Source organism: Uloborus diversus, chromosome 10 (genome assembly GCF_026930045.1).
Source record: "Uloborus diversus isolate 005 chromosome 10, Udiv.v.3.1, whole genome shotgun sequence".
NCBI lineage: Eukaryota > Metazoa > Arthropoda > Arachnida > Araneae > Uloboridae > Uloborus > Uloborus diversus.
Window position 1 is genome coordinate 62,794,002 of NC_072740.1, and position 18,736 is coordinate 62,812,737.

Below are 18,736 nucleotides of genomic sequence, written 5' to 3' on the forward strand. Positions count from 1 at the left end.
GCGCTATTTTCAATGTTCCTGAGTGTATATGTAATTGAAATATTGCATATAAAGGTTTATTTCAATGACATAAGTCTTGGTAGTCAGCTACGGAATGCTTATGAAACTTTCCGGTAGATGTTCATCATTCACTTAAATAGAGTATTAGTTTTCAATCCACGATATAATATTAAAATCTGTTTGCGTCCGTTTGTCTGTCTGTCTGTCTGAAGATCGATCTTCTCGAGAACCGCTGCAAATCGAGAGTCTCATAATTGTGCGACTTTAATTAGCGGAGATATTAATTAAAACGTTAATTAACATAACGTTATTCAGGCATTTTTATTTCTTTCCTGTTGCCATTTTGCATATGGGTGAGCAAGTAAAATTTTAATAATAGTTTTAAAAGAAATTTTTTTGGCTGCTGTCCAAATTCTCAAACAACGTTTCCATCTAGAATTTCATTTTAAATTAGTTTAAAATTGGTTGCTCTATTCGGAAATAGCCTTTATTTTATCGTCTGTCCTTTTTTTTTTTCTTTTTTACATTCAACGTTCTTAACTCTTTTCAGCATACCCTTACGTTCGACGAGCACGACCGGTTAGTTAATCACGTGACAGCTAATGATCACATGTTCCAATCAACCAATCAGCTGCTTAGAATGGTAACCGATGCGGTAACCGGTCGATCATAGAATGCTGCGGTTAGTAACCAGTTACTTATCGGTTGACCGGTGAGGTTTGTCGAACGCAAGGTATGAAAGTTGTTTCTTTAGCTATGTTTATTGATTGTAGTGTAAGTTTATCATTCACCGGGCTCATATTTTGGTACATTTAGAATGTGCGACTAATTATGTTCACTTTGTTGGATTTTCCCGGTCATATGGAAGAGTTTTTGAATTGTAATAAGTCTCTTTTTCCTTCCTGTTTCTATTTTTGAAATACAGTTTTTATCGTTAAAAGAACATTCTGCCTTAGCCCTGGCTATAGGGTGGTAACTTACTGAATGTTAAGATTGTTTGCATTTCTTTAAGTGAAACAGAGTTGAACAAATGAGATTGTTTTTAAGGATTTTAACTAAAGCTAAATTGGAATCTGATGAATTGATATTAAATTAGTGCTTATTGGTATTTATTAATACTTGGTGCTTTAGTTTCACGTAATCAAATACACAGTATGTGTCATTTTATGTAAAAAGCTGATTGTAATTGTACATAAATATTTCAGATATCGTCTATCAGATGTAATTCATTTTAACGTAAGCACAGATTATAGTTGAGAATGCATATATTTTCATCTTTTGTGCTAATTGAAAATACTCGTAACTTGTATCATTGATAACTGTGATCAACGTTAAAGAGATTTTTGCCAAAAAGTATGCTCTACTGGTGTTTTGCAAACCTTGCATTACGCGTATTTATTTGCTCCATAGTGCTTTAGAAACTGATGTCAGAGTAATACAAAAGCATCAATTGGACATCTCTTTCATTTTTTAAGTAGCCCGTGCAATGCCGTGCATGCAGCTAGTATCTATATTAAATTTGGTGTCTATGCATAAAGTAGTCATCTAAGCTCTAATATTTTAAGGGGCATGAAAATTTTACGGATCATATCTGCCACTGAAATATACCATTATATGCTATATTTCTCAAAATAGGAAAGTTGCAAAGAATTAGACCCTCAACATTGGATTTAGCACCCTCACTTTACACAAGAATCATGTTTCAATTTTCTGGGATAAGTTCATCCCGTGCTCTCATAAAAGTTAGTTTTGAACAGAAAGCTTGAAAATTACCTGCTATTTGACTATAGCTATTGATATTTTGAAATTGTAAGTCTTCATTACACCATTATCAACTATGAAAGGAGGAAAGAAATATGGAATCTATGACTTAAAACAGCTACACAGTAATCAGCAAAACATTTTATTCAATATATCACAGATTTTTAAAATTTTAGTTGTTTCAGATCAATGCATCATCATTTGCATCAGACATGACCATACACTTTCAGCTTACGGAGTATTTCCAGCAACAATTAAAAAATCAAAACTTTAAATCATAGAGCATTGTGAACTCATACAGTAAGTATACATTACTGTATATTAAAATACTAGTTAAAAACTTGAAAATTGTTCATACCTGACATGGCGATTTCTTCCATACCAAAAATAAAATCCAAGGAAAATAACAAGAGTAAAAACTAATGCTATACCAACATATAAGATAATATAATAATTTGTTGGTGAAGATGCTGCATTATTACAAACATACACAGATGCATTAACATTAGTCATGCAATAATAGTACTCATCATGACTACTACAAGCAATGGAACACATTTGAGCAGTTTTACAATGGGAATCACAAGGATAAGTCTCTTTTCCTGCAGTGGAAAATTTATAAAAAGCTTCATACAAATCTGGATTTTCTTTCAGTTTTTCATAAACATTTACTAATGAATTAGTTGATAAATCAGGAACTTTGTAGAAATCAGTGAACTTGTACAGCAGTTCATAGACAGAAGTGCTTTCCTAAAATAAATAAAAATAATAAAATAATGTTATTCATGCTTAGCACTTGCTGGTTGCAAGTCACTAATTTCAGCAATTGGAAATTATACAAAATCAGGCTATGAGGCTTATTACAGGAGGTGTTAAATCCACTCCAATTGATTCCATGCTGTTGTTAACAAAAAATAGGTCTATTAAAACAATTTTTGAAGAAAAGTATTTTACTTTATGAAAAACTAATTTGGATTGGAGATCCTTACTGGGTTAACTATCAAATCCATGCTAGAAATCTTAAAACAAAATGCGAATTTATTCAAAAAGTTTTGGATATTTTGCAAGGGGGTGAGTCACATGAAAATTCACAGATGATTACGAAACCCATAAACCCCTCAGAGATCTACGAAGATGAGTTTAATCTGAATCTTGTAAACAAAATATACAAGAAGGATATGGCTCGGATGTCCTCAGGTGTTTTGCCTTGGAGCTAATTCATACTGAATATCCTGAAGATAATTGGCTATATATGAATATGGATGGGTCCTGTTCTGTAAGCTATGTGGCTGCAGGTTCTGGCGTCTTTTCCAAACTCTTCTCTTTTCTCCTTCTGCGGGAAAAAAGAGAACGGTCTTTGATGAAGAGGTAGAGGCCATCCGTATTGCATTGGAGCAACTCCTGGACTTCCTACACGAATTTGAAAAGGTTGCTATACTCTGACTTGCAGGCAGCCATACAGGCCATTGGTTCTGCCAGGGCTCCTATATCTGTTGAGGTCCTGCAGGGCTGAGAGTTGATGCGCCATATCAATCGGATCAAGTTACAATGGATTCCTGGCATTTAGGAAAACAATCAGGCAGACCTTCTCGCACGTAAAGGTGCACTTCTACAGCAAACAAATGTTGCTGGGCTGTCTTTTCACCTAAAAAAGGTCTTCTGGAAACAAGTTTTGAAGTTTAAATTTGAGGTCCAACTGCAAGATTGGTTTCAATCTAAGACCTGGACAGGCGAAAATCTTGCTAACATACCCGATTGCCCTTGACAAGAGGCACTATCACTGGTCCCATTGGTGACAGGCCATGACTGTCTGAGTGAACATCTCCATAGAATTGATATTTTTGACTCCCCTCTTTGTTCATTATTAATTTTTGGAGAACCATTTAATAGAGCTCATCTGCGTCGTTACAGGGCTCTTTGCAGCTCCACCGACTCCGAGACAACCTTGTATTGGAGAGCCAGAGAATGCCTAAGGCAATGATTTTGGTCAATTTTTGTTAACTAATTCACTGTTCTACATGTTTTAATGTTTTTGTTCTATTAGTGTAACCTGCCTTGCCATTAGAAATAAAAATGATTAGAACTTTTATAGTTACATAGATGTCAAAATTCGTCATTAAGATAATACAGCATAATTACAACAGCAGCTAAAGCTGAGTGCCCCAAAGTAACAAATGTATAATAAGAAACTTTAAAATATTAAAATGAAAACTCATTGAGATAGAAAGACAAATTATAAAGGGTTAAATAAGTAAACTCTAAGGGTTAACTGTAAACTGTAAGGGGTTAACTGTAAGGGTAAACAGTAAGGTTAACTGTAAGGGTTGTTTAAAACCATACAGAAAGGAAATGTAAAGTACAAAACAAATAAAATTTATTTTTGAATTACCACAAATTAGCATTCAAATGAACTGAACCAAAGTAAAAACACAACACCATTTCAAAAACACTATTTGCTTTAAACTTTACTCAGGACCTAAGAACATTTCAATCTACTTTTAAAAAAGACATAGAGTCAAGTAGAGACATATATAAGGTTATTTTACCAAAAAAAAAATACATTAGTAAATGTTGTCAGTTTCCATACCTAGAAAGGGAATATTATCAAAATTGAAAAATAGCCCCCAAAATTGCTCAAATGAACCATAACAGGGGTAAATTTAAACACTCAAAAACAGTAAAACCCACTTTTACAATAATTTTCAGCAAAATAAACCACATAACTATTCATCAATACAAAAATGATTTCATTTACCTCTGTCTTGTTAATGCTATTGAGTTTTGTCAGATTCAAAAAGAATTGGTCATAATCCTTCAGCTGTCCATCTTGGTGAGAATAATACATAAGGCGAACAGAAGGATTTACAGGAACACTAGAATTATCACCACTGTCATGATACCATGGAGTAACAGATGATGCCAAAAGCGATGAACTCAAAAAGACACCTTTAAGGGAAATTTAAAGCATAAGGAAAACAGTTTATGCAAAAAAAAATCCAAATTTGAATAACAAATTTATCAAAGGTCATACTGGCCTATGAAAATGAATGAAATAGAGAATAGTACTCTCACTAAAAGTAGAATATAGTCTAGTCCCGACTTACCTGAGGGACGCGTTCCAAGACTCCTCGCGTAATTCGAAATTTTGTGCTGTGGAAAAATGTACGTATACAATTTTTTTTTTTTTAGAAACATAACAAATGCTTCTAGACACTGCTAAACAGCCCTTAAACTGCTTTAAAGTGTTCCTCAACTATACATTACATTTTCTTACATAAAGACTTCTACTGTTTTTTAAACAATAAAATAAGCCATTATATTCAACATAAAATATTTTAAGTCATAGTACTGTACAATAGACACAGTAATAATATTTATGAGTATGGAAAATAAAGATAGTGATGATTTATGCTCCATGAGCAGATCGTTCTTCTTTTCAAAAACAATTTTTAAATACGATTGCTTCACCTTCTCTCTTCTATAACCTCTCTTCCTGATCTCTTCAATCCACAGTGTAAGAGCAGCTTCCATTTTCATAATTCATATTAACTTTTCTTAGACACTACTCTGCAAACTTCAATACTGAAACTAAGTTCTGAACTATTAAGGATATCTTTTTTTTTTTTTTTTTTGACTTTTTAATTGTACTATGGAAGATTCACTCATATTTATTGTCGTGCTACCGTTGACATTTTGTAGTTGTCCAATCATATCGAAAATCCTTACCTTTTGTTTTTTGGCAGAAACTTTCTTTTTCCTTTCATTTTCAAACTTTGAATGAAACAGCGCACTAAGGTGTCAATATATTTCATAAGCTTTAATAATTAGAATGAAAAAAATATAATTGAAAGATTCTGAGTGGTTATGCACTAACAACGTAATACGTAAACTAGTTTAGTGCACTGTCAGTGATGCTAAAGGAATGTAATAACATTCACGAAATCAATATTTAGTTGCCAATTACGAAGCGATACTTCCTTTCAAAAACATTCGTGTTGTCAAAGAGGAGTTCGTATTAGCTCTAAAATTCGTTACTCGTGAAAAATTGGCATTATAGTCCTTTCGCGTAAGTCGAATCACGTTGTAGCGGGAGTCGACTGTACCAGGAATAAAGGATTTGAAAGAACAATTCCATAGAAGAATATGTGACCTCAATGAAAGAAAAAAAATCTCGGGTGACATGTTCTAACTATACATGGGAAAATGTCCATTACATGCATATTTCATTATTAGTAACCTCATGTTCACATGGCAATGAATTGGAAATACAATACTAAAAAAAATCTCATCTCCTCCTCTAAATAAACAAGGCTCTATATTTCCTCATTTAAATATGAAACATTGTTGAAAACATGGCTCTTCAAAGGTATGTTGAAAACAATTGAATCTTTCATTTCAAACCTGTCAAGTGCAATTTTTTTAGTTTCCAGAAAACTAAAAAACTTTCTAATTTTAAAATAAGTAAAGGTTTTGGCGTAAAAAAAAATTAAAGGTGTTTCTTACTGTGTAGCAAAAACAAATAATGCTTGAGGTTTCTCCTTTTTTTTTTTTTTTTTGCAAAAATGCTTTTAGTTTTTGAATTTGATGGGTTTCTGCAATAGAATAAAACTTTTTTCTTAAAAAAAGTTTTTGGCTCCAATATTAATTTTGAAAAGCTGTTGTAGGTTGTAAGTTAAAAAAAAGCATATTATCTTTATGTATAAATTTATTAAACTTCAAAGAAAAAGTTGAAATATCAGTTAAATGAGAAATGTATTATGAAGAAATAATCGAAGACCAACGAGACAACATAAAACATATCATTTATGCATATTGGTCAAGCCTAATGTTTGAGTTTTTATTCTACTCATTTTCATACACTAGATCGATGTTTCAGGCAGCTTGGGTCGTAGGCCACCGGAGGATTTCATCAAAAAGATATTCATACCCTGTAGTATATTTCGCTAACTTCTTTAGGTCATTGTTTTTTTTTCCCCGGCATTGATCTCTATCTCTCCAGATGGATATGTGATCACTGTTGGGAGCTCTGGAACTGTAGAATATTTTTTGAATATGAATGTTGAGGAGGTTAAACCATCAATCAACTGCTTAGCAACCACTTTTCCTTGGTATCCTTGAAATAAAACTCTTTGCAAGTGGATACTTTAAAAGGAATCCTATTTTTCTTTTGAATTCCTCTCTCAGAAGTTTCATAGTTTAAAAACAAAACAAAATGAACACGAAATTTGTGGCAAAAAGCTGCCGTGTGATTTCACTTGACGGGTTTGTGCAAGAAACAAAGATTTCAATAAAAGAGAAGACAAAATAAAACCTGTAAAAGCCCTCCCAAAGGCTTGATATTTGACTTTTTTTGCATCAGGCAGTGTGCCTGAATTTGGCCATTCATACTCTACAATAATGTCATTTTTGAAAAAAATGTCAGTTGACTGATTTTATGAAATAAACGATTCTCCCAGATATGTGTATTCATCTTTAACTGAACTCTAGAGCTCTTTATGATTGTTTTCTATGAACTTTAACCAATGATCTTATGAGAGACATTTCAGTTATCTTTTATTCAGGGTATTTTGAAGAAACTGGAAAAAATAAACAGACTTCTTATTTTTTCAACTGTTCAGTATTTAAGGAGACATTTAAATATTTTTCTCAAATTATTGATAACAGTTTCAATGTTTTAGAAATAACTGCTCCATTTTTTCTTGCTTGAAAGGGGAAATTTTTCTTTTACACAAAATTGTGACTTTTTTAATAAATTTGTAAAAATGTTTCGCCTGCCTTGTAACTTTCCAGTTAATAAGAAAAAAAAGGATTTTGTTTCTCAATTGTAATTAATAGAGTCAGGTGGGGTGGATTGTGTAGTTTATTAATCTTTGAGTTACAGAAAAAAAAAATCCCCAATTTTTAAAAAAATAAAACACCCATGGTATTTACAATACTTTGACTTTATTTTGGATCGAGAAAAAACTGAACCGAAACAGTCAGTTTAGTGCCAGCCTTCTTGAAAGTTACATTGTAAAAATCAAAACTAACTCATATCTTTGAACTTTGTTTTCAGAATTTTGTTTGAATTTAGATAGTATTCTATTGCTGTTATTTTCAGTTAAAGAAGTCTCCTTTGTCAACTGAAGAAGTCAGAAAAGAAAAAGTCCATACATTTTAAGAAATATATTAAATTTTTTTAAGTGGGGTGGAATGGGTATAATATTAGGCTTAATGACATAGGCTGTCAAATTAACATTTTTTCTCATTAAAAGTTTTTCTCTGAAGTAAGTTGTTCATTTTATCAAAAGTTTTATGTTCTGAAATCCTTATGTTATGGAGTTGCTTATGGTTGCACTAAATCTGGTTGGATGGAAGACACAATCTTTGAAGAATGGTTCAAACTTTTCACAAGGTTCTGATATATGAAACCGTAAAGCATGCTATTGATAATGAGATTATTATATGCCTACCGCTTAATATGAGTCATGCCCTGCAAGCAGAGGCGCACACAGGAATTTTGCAGAGGGTCTAAGGTCGAAAGTGGGATCCTATATCATACCCCATTACGCTGTCAAACATACTGATTTTATCGGTTTCCGAGAACGAAAAACAGTAAAAAATAAACTCTTGAATAAGTAATTAGCATTATTTAATGAAATACACTTAAGTAACCAGAGAGCAAAATAATTTACGCGTTTACATTTCTCATAATTAAAAAATGGATTCAAGTTCATATAATCCTCTTTCAATCTGAAACTACAAAACTAAAAACATGGTTATTACAGTTTATAATCAACACATGGTTATTTATAATCACCATTTCGCTTCTAAAAGGCAATTCGTTGTTGGGAAAGTGCACAATATTTTAAAAGATGTTTTTACATGAGGATTTTTTTTTTTTAATTTATTAGAACTGAAATTATTGTTGCTTTTGTTTGAAATTATTCCACGTACCAAATACAGAGAATTGAAATGAATCGGGGGGAAAAAGCAAGAGCTATGGGAGGGGTACGGACCCCCTGGACCCCTCCCTTGTGTGCACCACTGCCTGCAACCACTAGACAAACCCAGAGCTGACTAAATAAATTGAAAACCAGTCGGATCAAACTTTCATTCCACTAAGCTTATGTACAAGTACAATATCTACAGGAGACTGGGTGCTAGTTGAATACATTGCTGAGAAATTTAAAAAGTATTTTATTTCTCAAATTCTAGAATCTTTGAATACTTGTGATATACTTTGAATACTTGTGTTGTAAAAATTCTTAAGAAATCTTTGACGGGAAATTTTTGCACCTTCTCTAATAATGCGAAAATGAAGATTGAGAAGAACAGATCATCAAAAAACTAAGTCAGCCAATCCTTAATAATCCTGGACATTATCCCTTTAATTGCAATGAAATTACAGACTATATTGTTCAACAGATATTTACCCTTATATTAATATCTTTTTGTGAAAAAATAATAAATTCATGTTTTCGCTATAAAATTTAATTTAAAATAATATTACGCATTTAACCCCACCCCATGGGGTGGAAATGGGTATAAAAACTGACAATGAATTAATAGCTTTTTCACTAAACAATAAAATTATTTCAGTAATTATAACTATGTATGTGTGAAGTATATTGTTGAAATGTAAAAACTCATTTATGGTTTTTTAATTGTTAGATATCAGTTTTAAATAATTTGACAATCATTTCAAAAATAAGCGTTTTATACCCATTCCACCCCACCTGACCCTATGCATTCATTGATGATATTTGTTTCATAAATACTTTGTAACTTCGACCCGGCAGTCGACACATTTCCATTATTTATTTTAATTTATTTAAATCTGATATGTTTCTAAATGTACTGTAAGTTTGAAAATGATTCTTTCATGAAAATGAACGCTTTCAAGGAAAGAAAATTGAAACATGCCCTATTTGCTTAATAAAGTCAAGTAGCATGTGAATGTGCCCCCTTAATACCAAGCCAAGGTTTATGAAGCCATCATCTTCATAAGAAAATTTGATGAACAGAAAATTTACTTATAATATACAGTAGAAATTTAGATTATTTAAAAAGCTAAACCAAGGGACTCCAAACTTTTTGGTCAAAGGGTCATATCTGAAAATTTCTCATGACTTGCGGTCCAATACTCATTAACCCCCCCCCCCCTCCCCCACCATAGATAGAGCTAGCTAATCATACAAATTACAATTCAGAATCAGGGGCATATTTGGGTGATAGAACTAACGAAATGTGCAAAAGGTACATTTTTAATTAAGTGCTGTTACAGCATTCATAGAACTTAAAAATAAGTTTTCAATTTTAATTCAAATCTTAAGTTTTCCACCAGATGTTAGAAAACTGAACACGGGAAGTAAATCAATTTTCTCTACTAGCATCCCACTTAACAACCGATAATGACTGGGCTAAAAGATTAAATAATCAAAATTACATAAAAATGTATTCCAAATAGGTTCATTTCAGTAGCCACCAGATTCATGACATTATTTTTCTTTAACTAATCATCATTAGTTATTGTGAAAAAATATCAGTCATTAACAGGATTCAAAAATATCATGATATTTTTGAAAATATCCGATATTTTGATATATATCAGATGTTTTGATATACATCTGATGCTTTTAATTAGAACAAACTAAAGCCTTCAAAATAGTAAATGCATCCTCAAATCACTCTTTATTTTCTTATATTACAATTGCAATATGTTGACTAAAAATTAATGTTTCTTTCATTATTTATATCTAATATTTCATTTTACATTTCTATCAATTTTAATGGAGTTAATTTAGCATTAGCTGTTTTACTCTTTTTTTTTCTGTTTACAGTGATATGAATCAGAAATAAATAATATGTATTACTCGAACCACAGCCATAAGACATTCTTGTTTTCTGAGCAAAGTTTAATACAGTCGAGCCTCCATATATCGAACTTCCACATATCGAAATTTTCTATATATCGAAATCCCAGCAAATTTCTATGTTCATTACACAGAAAAATTGTTTCTATATATCGAAAAAATTTCTATATATCGAATTTTTTTTCGAGACATTCGTAGCTTTTTTTTCCTCTTTAGACTGTTTGTCTCATGAAAAATAAAGGTTAGGGAAGAAAATTATGTTCACTAAAGGTTGCTACGAAACTCAAAAGCAATCTGGGGTTGAGGGGAGTGTAGGTAGGTCGTTGTTTCGTTCCAGAATTCTTAAATTCCCTCAAGTTTATTTCAAATATCTTAGTTGTAACCAGTAACATTGTAAAATCAGTTTCAAGTCATCCCTTTTGTCTGTTGATTATTGTTCCTAGTTGTTTTAGCTGCAGTAAAAATAATTCAAGTTAAGTAGATTAATTTTGTACTTTTCTCTCGATTTGTCAAAACGAGAATCCCTTAATCTTGCGGATCAAGTTGAATTGACAAAGAATGAAGATGTATGAAGGCGCAAAAATGTAATTTCTGTTATTTTTTAATTAATTTTCAATTAATCCGATGCTCGTATAAATTAGAAATTAGGTTTCATACACGAAAATTAGCTTTAATTTTAATGTTTTAGGAGATTTTTAGGATAAAATAAGATCGTTTCTATATATCGAAATTTCTATATATCGAATTTTTTCCGGCAATTTGCTACTTCGATATATGGAGGTCCGACTGTATTTACTTAGGCAGTTTTAATATGAATTAAAATTGTTACATTACTAATAATTTTATGAACATAAAATACAAGTAAAAATGGAATATTATATTACTTTGTTATATTAATGATGTATTTATACATCATAAAAATATAGATAACTTTTTGGTTATTTTTAATAATAAATGAACAATATTACTATGATTAATATACTTTTTATATTGAAAATACCATGGTGGAAAAAATATCCAAAATATCATATTTTCAAAATAAATATTGAATATATATCGTGATATATATCATGATATTTATCGACTAATATATATTGGTGAACCCTGGTCATTAACTGTTAGAAACATTTTGCAAAACCTTACTAATCCCTTATTGACTTAGGACTCTTCTCCAATATATTTTTCCCGTAGGGAAGAATCGTAGGGGTCAGAGGAAATGGGACAACACTGCAGTGTGACGAAATAAAACATTAAAAATTATTTCCTGCTTGTTCAGTAGGTGTAGCAGCTTTAGACTCTCGCTTCTACATTTACTGGATGAGCTTGACAGGCTTTTTCACATTTATCTTGGAATAACTGCAGCACTGTCCCACTCCTCCCATGATTATAACTAGTTAAAAGCTTGTCCACTATAGTGAGCCATAGTTTGGAGACAGATGAGCTAGAACAATGATTACAGCAAATCAAGGAGATAGACCATGTTGTCAGCTTAGAAATCAAACGTGAACTGTAACTATCTAACCACAGGTCTCTGCATATGCAGCAGTAGCTAGATATGGTGTTTTATTTGTCCTCTTTACTCTCACAGCTGTGTATATTAAGTTCTAAAAATACTTGCATCATCTTTGTTTCATGATTTTTTTTTTTTTTTTTTTTGCATTTCTGTTTGAAAAGTTTCTATCTAATTTTATCACAAAACACTACAAAAACATTAGCACATGCATATATTTCCACTTCAATTATACTCACACATGAATCAGCACAACTAAATATTAAGTTTTCAAATATTTTTAAATGCTAGCCAATGATGTAAAATGTGTTGTTCACAGTAAAGAAAAATCAAATTCCCTTTTTTAAGCATATGTACACATGCTTTTCTTTGACTGCTGACGATAGTTTATTAACTAACAGTTCCGTCAACAACATTATACAGGGTGTCTATAAAAGAATTCCGGGGTTAAAAAAATTAATATTTTTTAAACTATAAAAGATAGCGAAATTTGATCAATTCCTTTGAAACAAGCAGCTCAAAGAGTTTTACTCATACCAATTGGGAATGTTTCTCTCAACAGTTGGCAGCGCTGCGGAGCGTTGACCTTGAAATGACGTAGCGGCTGCGGCAGGCAGTCAGTGTCGTCTGGACTGCCCCGCTATGGCGACGCCTCAACAAAAGGCTCAATGTGTTATTTGGCTCATAGAAACTAATTCTGTTGTTACTGTACAAAGAAACTTTCGACGTAGCTATGGTGTTGACCCGCCTACAGACAAAACAATTCGTCAGTGGTTAAGTGCGTTCAAGGAAACAGGAAGTGTTTTGAAGCAAAAGTCGCCGGGTAGGCCGCGTGTGTCTCAAGAGAATGTGGACAGAATCCGAGCTTCATGCACTCGAAGCCCTAATAAATCGGTAACAAGACGCAGTCTGGAGTTGGGGTTACCAAGATCAACAGTCCATAAGGTCATTCATAAAAGACTTCGTTTAACTGCCTACAAGATTCAACTTTTACACCATATGAAACCGGCAGACAAGGTTAAGAGATTCGACTTTTCTGTTTCCATGCTGGATAAAATTGATGAAGATAATGATTTTTTAAAAAGTGTGGTTTTTAGTGATGAAGCTACTTTTCATGTGAACGGAACTGTAAACAGGCATAATTGCAGAATTTGGGGTTCAGAGCCGCCCCATGAGTTTATTGAGTACGAATGTGACACGCCCAAAGTGAATGTTTGGTGTGCTCTTATGCATGACAGAGTCATAGGTCCCTTCATTTTTGCCGAAAGGAATATCAATCGTGATGTCTATTGTGACATGTTAGAGGAGTATGTTTATCCTCAGTTGGATGACATTGAGGCGGAGAAAGGTTTAGTTTACTTCCAACAAGATGGGGCGCCGCCACACTTCAGTTTGCGTGTGTCACTGGACACTCGTTTGGGAAACAGGTGGATTGGAAGGGAAGGACCTATTCCATGGCCACCAAGGAGCCCTGATATGACTCCATTGGACTTTTTCTTCTGGGGGCATATCAAGAATCTTGTGTATGCGGAGAAGATTCGAAATGTTCGCCATCTCAGGGAACGAATAGTGAATTGCGTGGCGTCCGTTCCCCCAGACATGCTCGCCAGGACATGGGAAGAGGTAGAATACCGTTTCGACGTGTGCCGTGCCACTAACGGAGCTCACATTGAACTTTACTAAGTTGTTAAAAAATCTTGAAAATGTAAGCTTTCTAATCATGTATAAAACATGTATGTACGTTTTTTACTTTATTAAAATATTTTGTCTTAAAACCCCGGAGTTCTTTTATAGACACCCTGTATAAATGATTTATCAAAATTGTTATATGCAACGTTTTTGTCATCTGTTTTTCGTTATTCAGGTCAAGAATATTTGTTTCTATATACCCCCAGACACAAATTGCATGAAAATAGTTGCAGTGATGTTAAATAACTTTAAAAATAACATTGTAAGATTTTCACTTAAACTCTTAACGTGATAACATTTACAAGGTAAAATTAAATTAAAAGAGGATCTCAACTTATTTCCCAACAAAGTTGACTGGTACATAACATTGATTCTAATTTTGAGAATTCATGCAGCAATAACAGCAGCTTTCATTTGCATTCACCGTCAATATTTGGGAGATTCATGTCATTTTTTTTTTCAACATTTCATAAAGGTTGAATCATGTAGACAGAGAGGATTAAAGCTAAAAATTTTATTTTCTACATCTCACTTGGGGTTCAAGAAGGCTTTCAACTTGTTTTAGTCAGTGACTGTTGAAAATTAACTTATCATAGTTATTTCGTAAAACATAACGTAAAGACAAAATTGGGGGGGGGGGGGGGCAGTAATCTTTATAGCATTAATGCAACATAACAAGATATCTCACTTATTTTGATCTCATTTTTGATCAAAAAAGCATTATAGAATTCCCAAAGCTTCTGACAAAAGAATAACAATGAAGTATGCAGAAAAATACAAAACACTTGAATGATAAGAATACAGTAATACAGTCGACGCTCATTATAACGACCACACATTATAAAGACCGTCCCATTATAACGACCAGTGGTTAAAGTCCCAACTTTGTTCCTATAAACTCTATGTTAATTTGCTTTCGTTATAACGACCGTTCTGTATCGTCTAATCCAATACAGCGACCGAATCAGCGGACGCTATTTCTTGTGTTCTTTCCAATAAAACAAATTTGTAGCTTGGAATGACATTATTGTTTACGGACATCTGCCTGAAGTTTTCAATGAGAGGGGTGGGGGGGGGAGATTACCATTCACCACAGCTAGCACAGAAAAAATAATGGGAGGAAAAATCGAGAAATTTCCAGATTCCTAAGAAAAGGGAGTTGACAGATGTATTGGTAGTTTGGTGTTTGAATTTAGTGGTTATTTGGGGTTCTCGAGGGACTTTTAAATGTTTCTTTGGAAAGCAAGAGAAACACAATTTATCACCTATATCTGAAACAGAAAATAATGTTTTGCAAACATCTCGTCTGCTAAAAAGGCAGACCTCTGTTTCTGGTTTTATCTTCAGAAATTGTTGTAGTAGTAGTAGCAGATTTGAAAGTGTGTAACATTTTCCTCCCTATATTTTCTACTTTAAAATTTGTTTAATATTCTGTCATAATATTTTGCACACGACTTTTCTAAAAATTCCTATGATAAAAAAAATTTGGGCATTTACTTGGGCATGCATGATGACGGTGTACATTTTTTAAATTTATACCTCTTATAACGACCACTCGTTATAAAGACCTTTTTCTCTGGGACGGAGATGGTCGTTATATCGAGCGTCGACTGTAACAGCAATTCTTTCTCACACTATTTCAAAAGATTTAAATTTTATATATGTTCTGCTGACCTTTGAGGTTCTTCTTAGTATGAGGTGCGGCACATGATTAAAAGAAAGTTGAGCACCACTGCACTAAACAAGCATCATTTCTAGCCATAAAACAGTTCAGAGTTTATAAGAAATCAACACAATACCTTCTCTTAAATTATAACACTTACATGAGATGATTGATTCAAAAATAGAACATTTTAACTTTATACATAAGGAAATAAAATTATTGAGCAAAATACATTTACTTACCAGAGTCACATTGAAAAAGCTGGAACATATCTATATGTAAATGTCCAAATAACTGTCCAATAATTATGTCTGCATATCTTTTAAGTAATTGTAAATAGGTTGCCAAATACTGAGGATGATAGGTAGGTTTGCTTTGTTCTGGATACCTTACCCGGTTATAATAACCGGGAGGTACATGTCCAATGATATAAACCTGCAAAATGCATATATTTAATACTTAAACATGAATACATATAAGAAACTAATTTTTACTTTCCACAAAATATGCAAAATATAACTAATAACAAATTTATAGATTATTTGTGGAAACATTAATGTGTGACATTTCATTGATATTTACTACAGCAATACATAGTTTGCAGCAATGAATAGCAAAGAAAACCCAGCAAGGGGGAGGGGACCTCAGGGATTTTCTTTTGACATTGTTATCAATGAATCCTAATAAAAAAATTTCAAAAAATTTAAAAACAGAGAAATTGATACTTAAACGTAAAACTGAAGGAAAGGGGTGAAAAATGGGAGAGTTGGCAAGTTTGAGATCTTCATTAAAAACCAAGAAATTTATTAAGAATAATAATAAAAAAAAATCATACAAAAATTGGAAAAAATGAACTCTTAAGTGAGAGAGAGCAAGAGATTCAGCTGAAAAAATGATTATCACCAGTCAAAATCAGGAGAGTAAGCAACTCTGAGCACAGGAAGAGTGTTAGGCTATTCTCATGCTGGGAATCTCGTCCAGACTGTCTGAGCGGAAGGACAGAAATTTTAACTACAAGACAATATGGCACATCCTCGTGGGTGCTTTGAGCCTTAAGTGCAAGTAATGTAGCTTTTAACTAGCTAAGTGATTAATTGTCATGAAGCCTTCAAAGTGTTTAAAGAATGATTTTGTTGTAATTTACTGTTTTTTGCTACAAAATCCATATCAAATTCCTAATTAAGGAAGAACTTTACAGCAGACTTTGAACAGACTGAAACTTCAGAAGCTTCAGTACTTGAGACCATAAAAATATAGTGTAATAGGAAATAAAAAGTGTATTTCAGCAAGTAAGATTTTATAAACTCAGATATTTATGTGAATAAATCTTTTCTTTACAGCTGGTAGAGTATGTACCATGAAAGCTTTTGTTTAAAAACAAAGGGCCAGGATATATGTGCCCCAGAAAGTGTTTTGTCTTTTTAAAAAGTGTTTTTAAAAAACAACATGAGAACCATTGCTTCTGTGGCCACCCTTAAAGGGAACAGCCAATGACGTTCATTGATTTCTCAAAAATATGCATTTCTACTTTTCAGATGCCATTTGGTTTATTGTTCACAGAGGATATGAGAAGTCCATTACAGAACATTAGCACCATAGTTTTAAATAGGAAAGTAATCCAAGATCCCATTTTCGAGTTGGAAAGGCTATTTTTGTATCTTTTGTTCAAATTGGAAAAGGTCAATTCAACCAAAGCATATTTTTCGTTCAATCACAGAATAGGATCCTGGAGGATATGAAATGTAATGTGTGCACAAAACTTAATGTTAACTAAATGTCAGCCCATGTTTACAAAATATTTTTTAATAATTTGTTTTTATTAACAAATAGGGGGGATAACATAACACTAACGTCCACATATGACTGGTATTTCCATAACAGAAAATTGTCAAATACGTTATGGAAAATGGCATGTTTTGAGAATCAACCTATATATTTTTACAAAAATGCACAAAATAAGCATTTGTTAATAAACTTTCAAAGTGGGTTAGTTTAACTATTCAGATTGACAAATTACAAGTAATAAAATTCTCTTTTTGATGGTTATTTGGCTAATCAGCTAAATAATTTTGAACCAGACACAGTGGTTTCTGAATAAAGGTCATTTGAGGTAGTGAAAAGCAAAGGGATGCAAGTGGCAAAATTAAAAATTCTAGATAACCAGTACACATGGTAGGTGAACCTCTCCTCTGTCTTGGGGCAAGAGATGGTACAAGAAGCCCTGGTAGTTGCTGCTGTATAGCATGATTTAGAAACAAATTTCAATGAAAGCCAACCTAGGATCTGATCTTTAAACGTGTTTTACTCGAAACTTAAAATAGTCCACTTCCATCCCTTTGCTTCTCACTGCCTCATTTGTCCCTGAAAACTGAATATAGATATAAAAAGTCAAATTTTGTTAACAAATAACAATTACAATCTAAAATGCTTTTCTCTCTCTTTTTCTTATACTTGAAATCATAATAAGCAATTTCCGAGTCGAAGTGAGCAATATTTTACAATTAGAGACATGCTTGCAAAAGTAAGTACCTTTTCATGAGATGTTGAACTATTCTTAAGAACATCTTCAAACCATTGAAACTGATCAACTGGATCAATCAAACCTTCAGTAAAAGTATTTGGCTCATACCATAAGATAGTATTTAAGCTAATGATTCTAAGTGCAGGTCTTATTATCTGGCTGTAATATCCACCTATGAAAGAGAAAATCATTTATCACAACTGAGTTTAGAAATTTTATATGATTAAGCTTTCAATCCAACAAGGTTGTAGTTTTGGCCCAGATGAAACCCGTTTATCCATGCCAATGGAAAAAAACAGTTAAAACCGACCAAAACTGGATTTAACCACCACAGAGCTGGCCAAAACTGTAGTGTATTAAAGCACACTAATATGTGTATACATACAGTTTGTATGCATAATATTGCACATTTTAATGCATGATCAAAGGAAATAGGATGTGTATTTATCATAACTGAAATAATTTCTAAAACTGATTTATTGATTAAATGCAACTTTTTTTAACATTAAAAATTATTCACAATGAAGATAAAGGAACACCTTTTTATTAGAAATACTAAACAGCCTACAAAATAAACTAACAGCTATTCTTCACAAAACTTGTTATATTAAAAAATAAGTAATTTACTTTGATTAAATTTAAAATTCATTTTGTGCGCATAAAACTTTGAAACAAGTATGTATTGTGCTATTTACACTGTTTGAAACATTATAATCTGACTAACTGTTAGCAATAGT

The 18,736-nt window shown here is 32.5% G+C and overlaps 1 protein-coding gene across 1 annotated transcript in view; it reads right to left on the bottom strand.

Annotated features, from left to right (window-relative positions):
* Positions 1 to 1,890: 1,890 nt before the first annotated feature.
* LOC129231281 (acid sphingomyelinase-like phosphodiesterase 3b) overlaps positions 1,891 to 18,736 on the bottom strand; it is a 33,829-nt gene continuing 16,983 nt past the window's right edge. Inside the window, exons 4-7 of the mRNA XM_054865567.1 lie at positions 18,008 to 18,171; positions 15,721 to 15,913; positions 4,517 to 4,707; positions 1,891 to 2,511 (exon numbers count right to left, since the gene is read on the bottom strand). Coding sequence (XP_054721542.1) covers positions 2,095 to 2,511; positions 4,517 to 4,707; positions 15,721 to 15,913; positions 18,008 to 18,171 — 965 coding nt within the window. The 3' untranslated portion in view covers positions 1,891 to 2,094. The remainder of the gene's footprint in view (positions 2,512 to 4,516; positions 4,708 to 15,720; positions 15,914 to 18,007; positions 18,172 to 18,736) is intronic.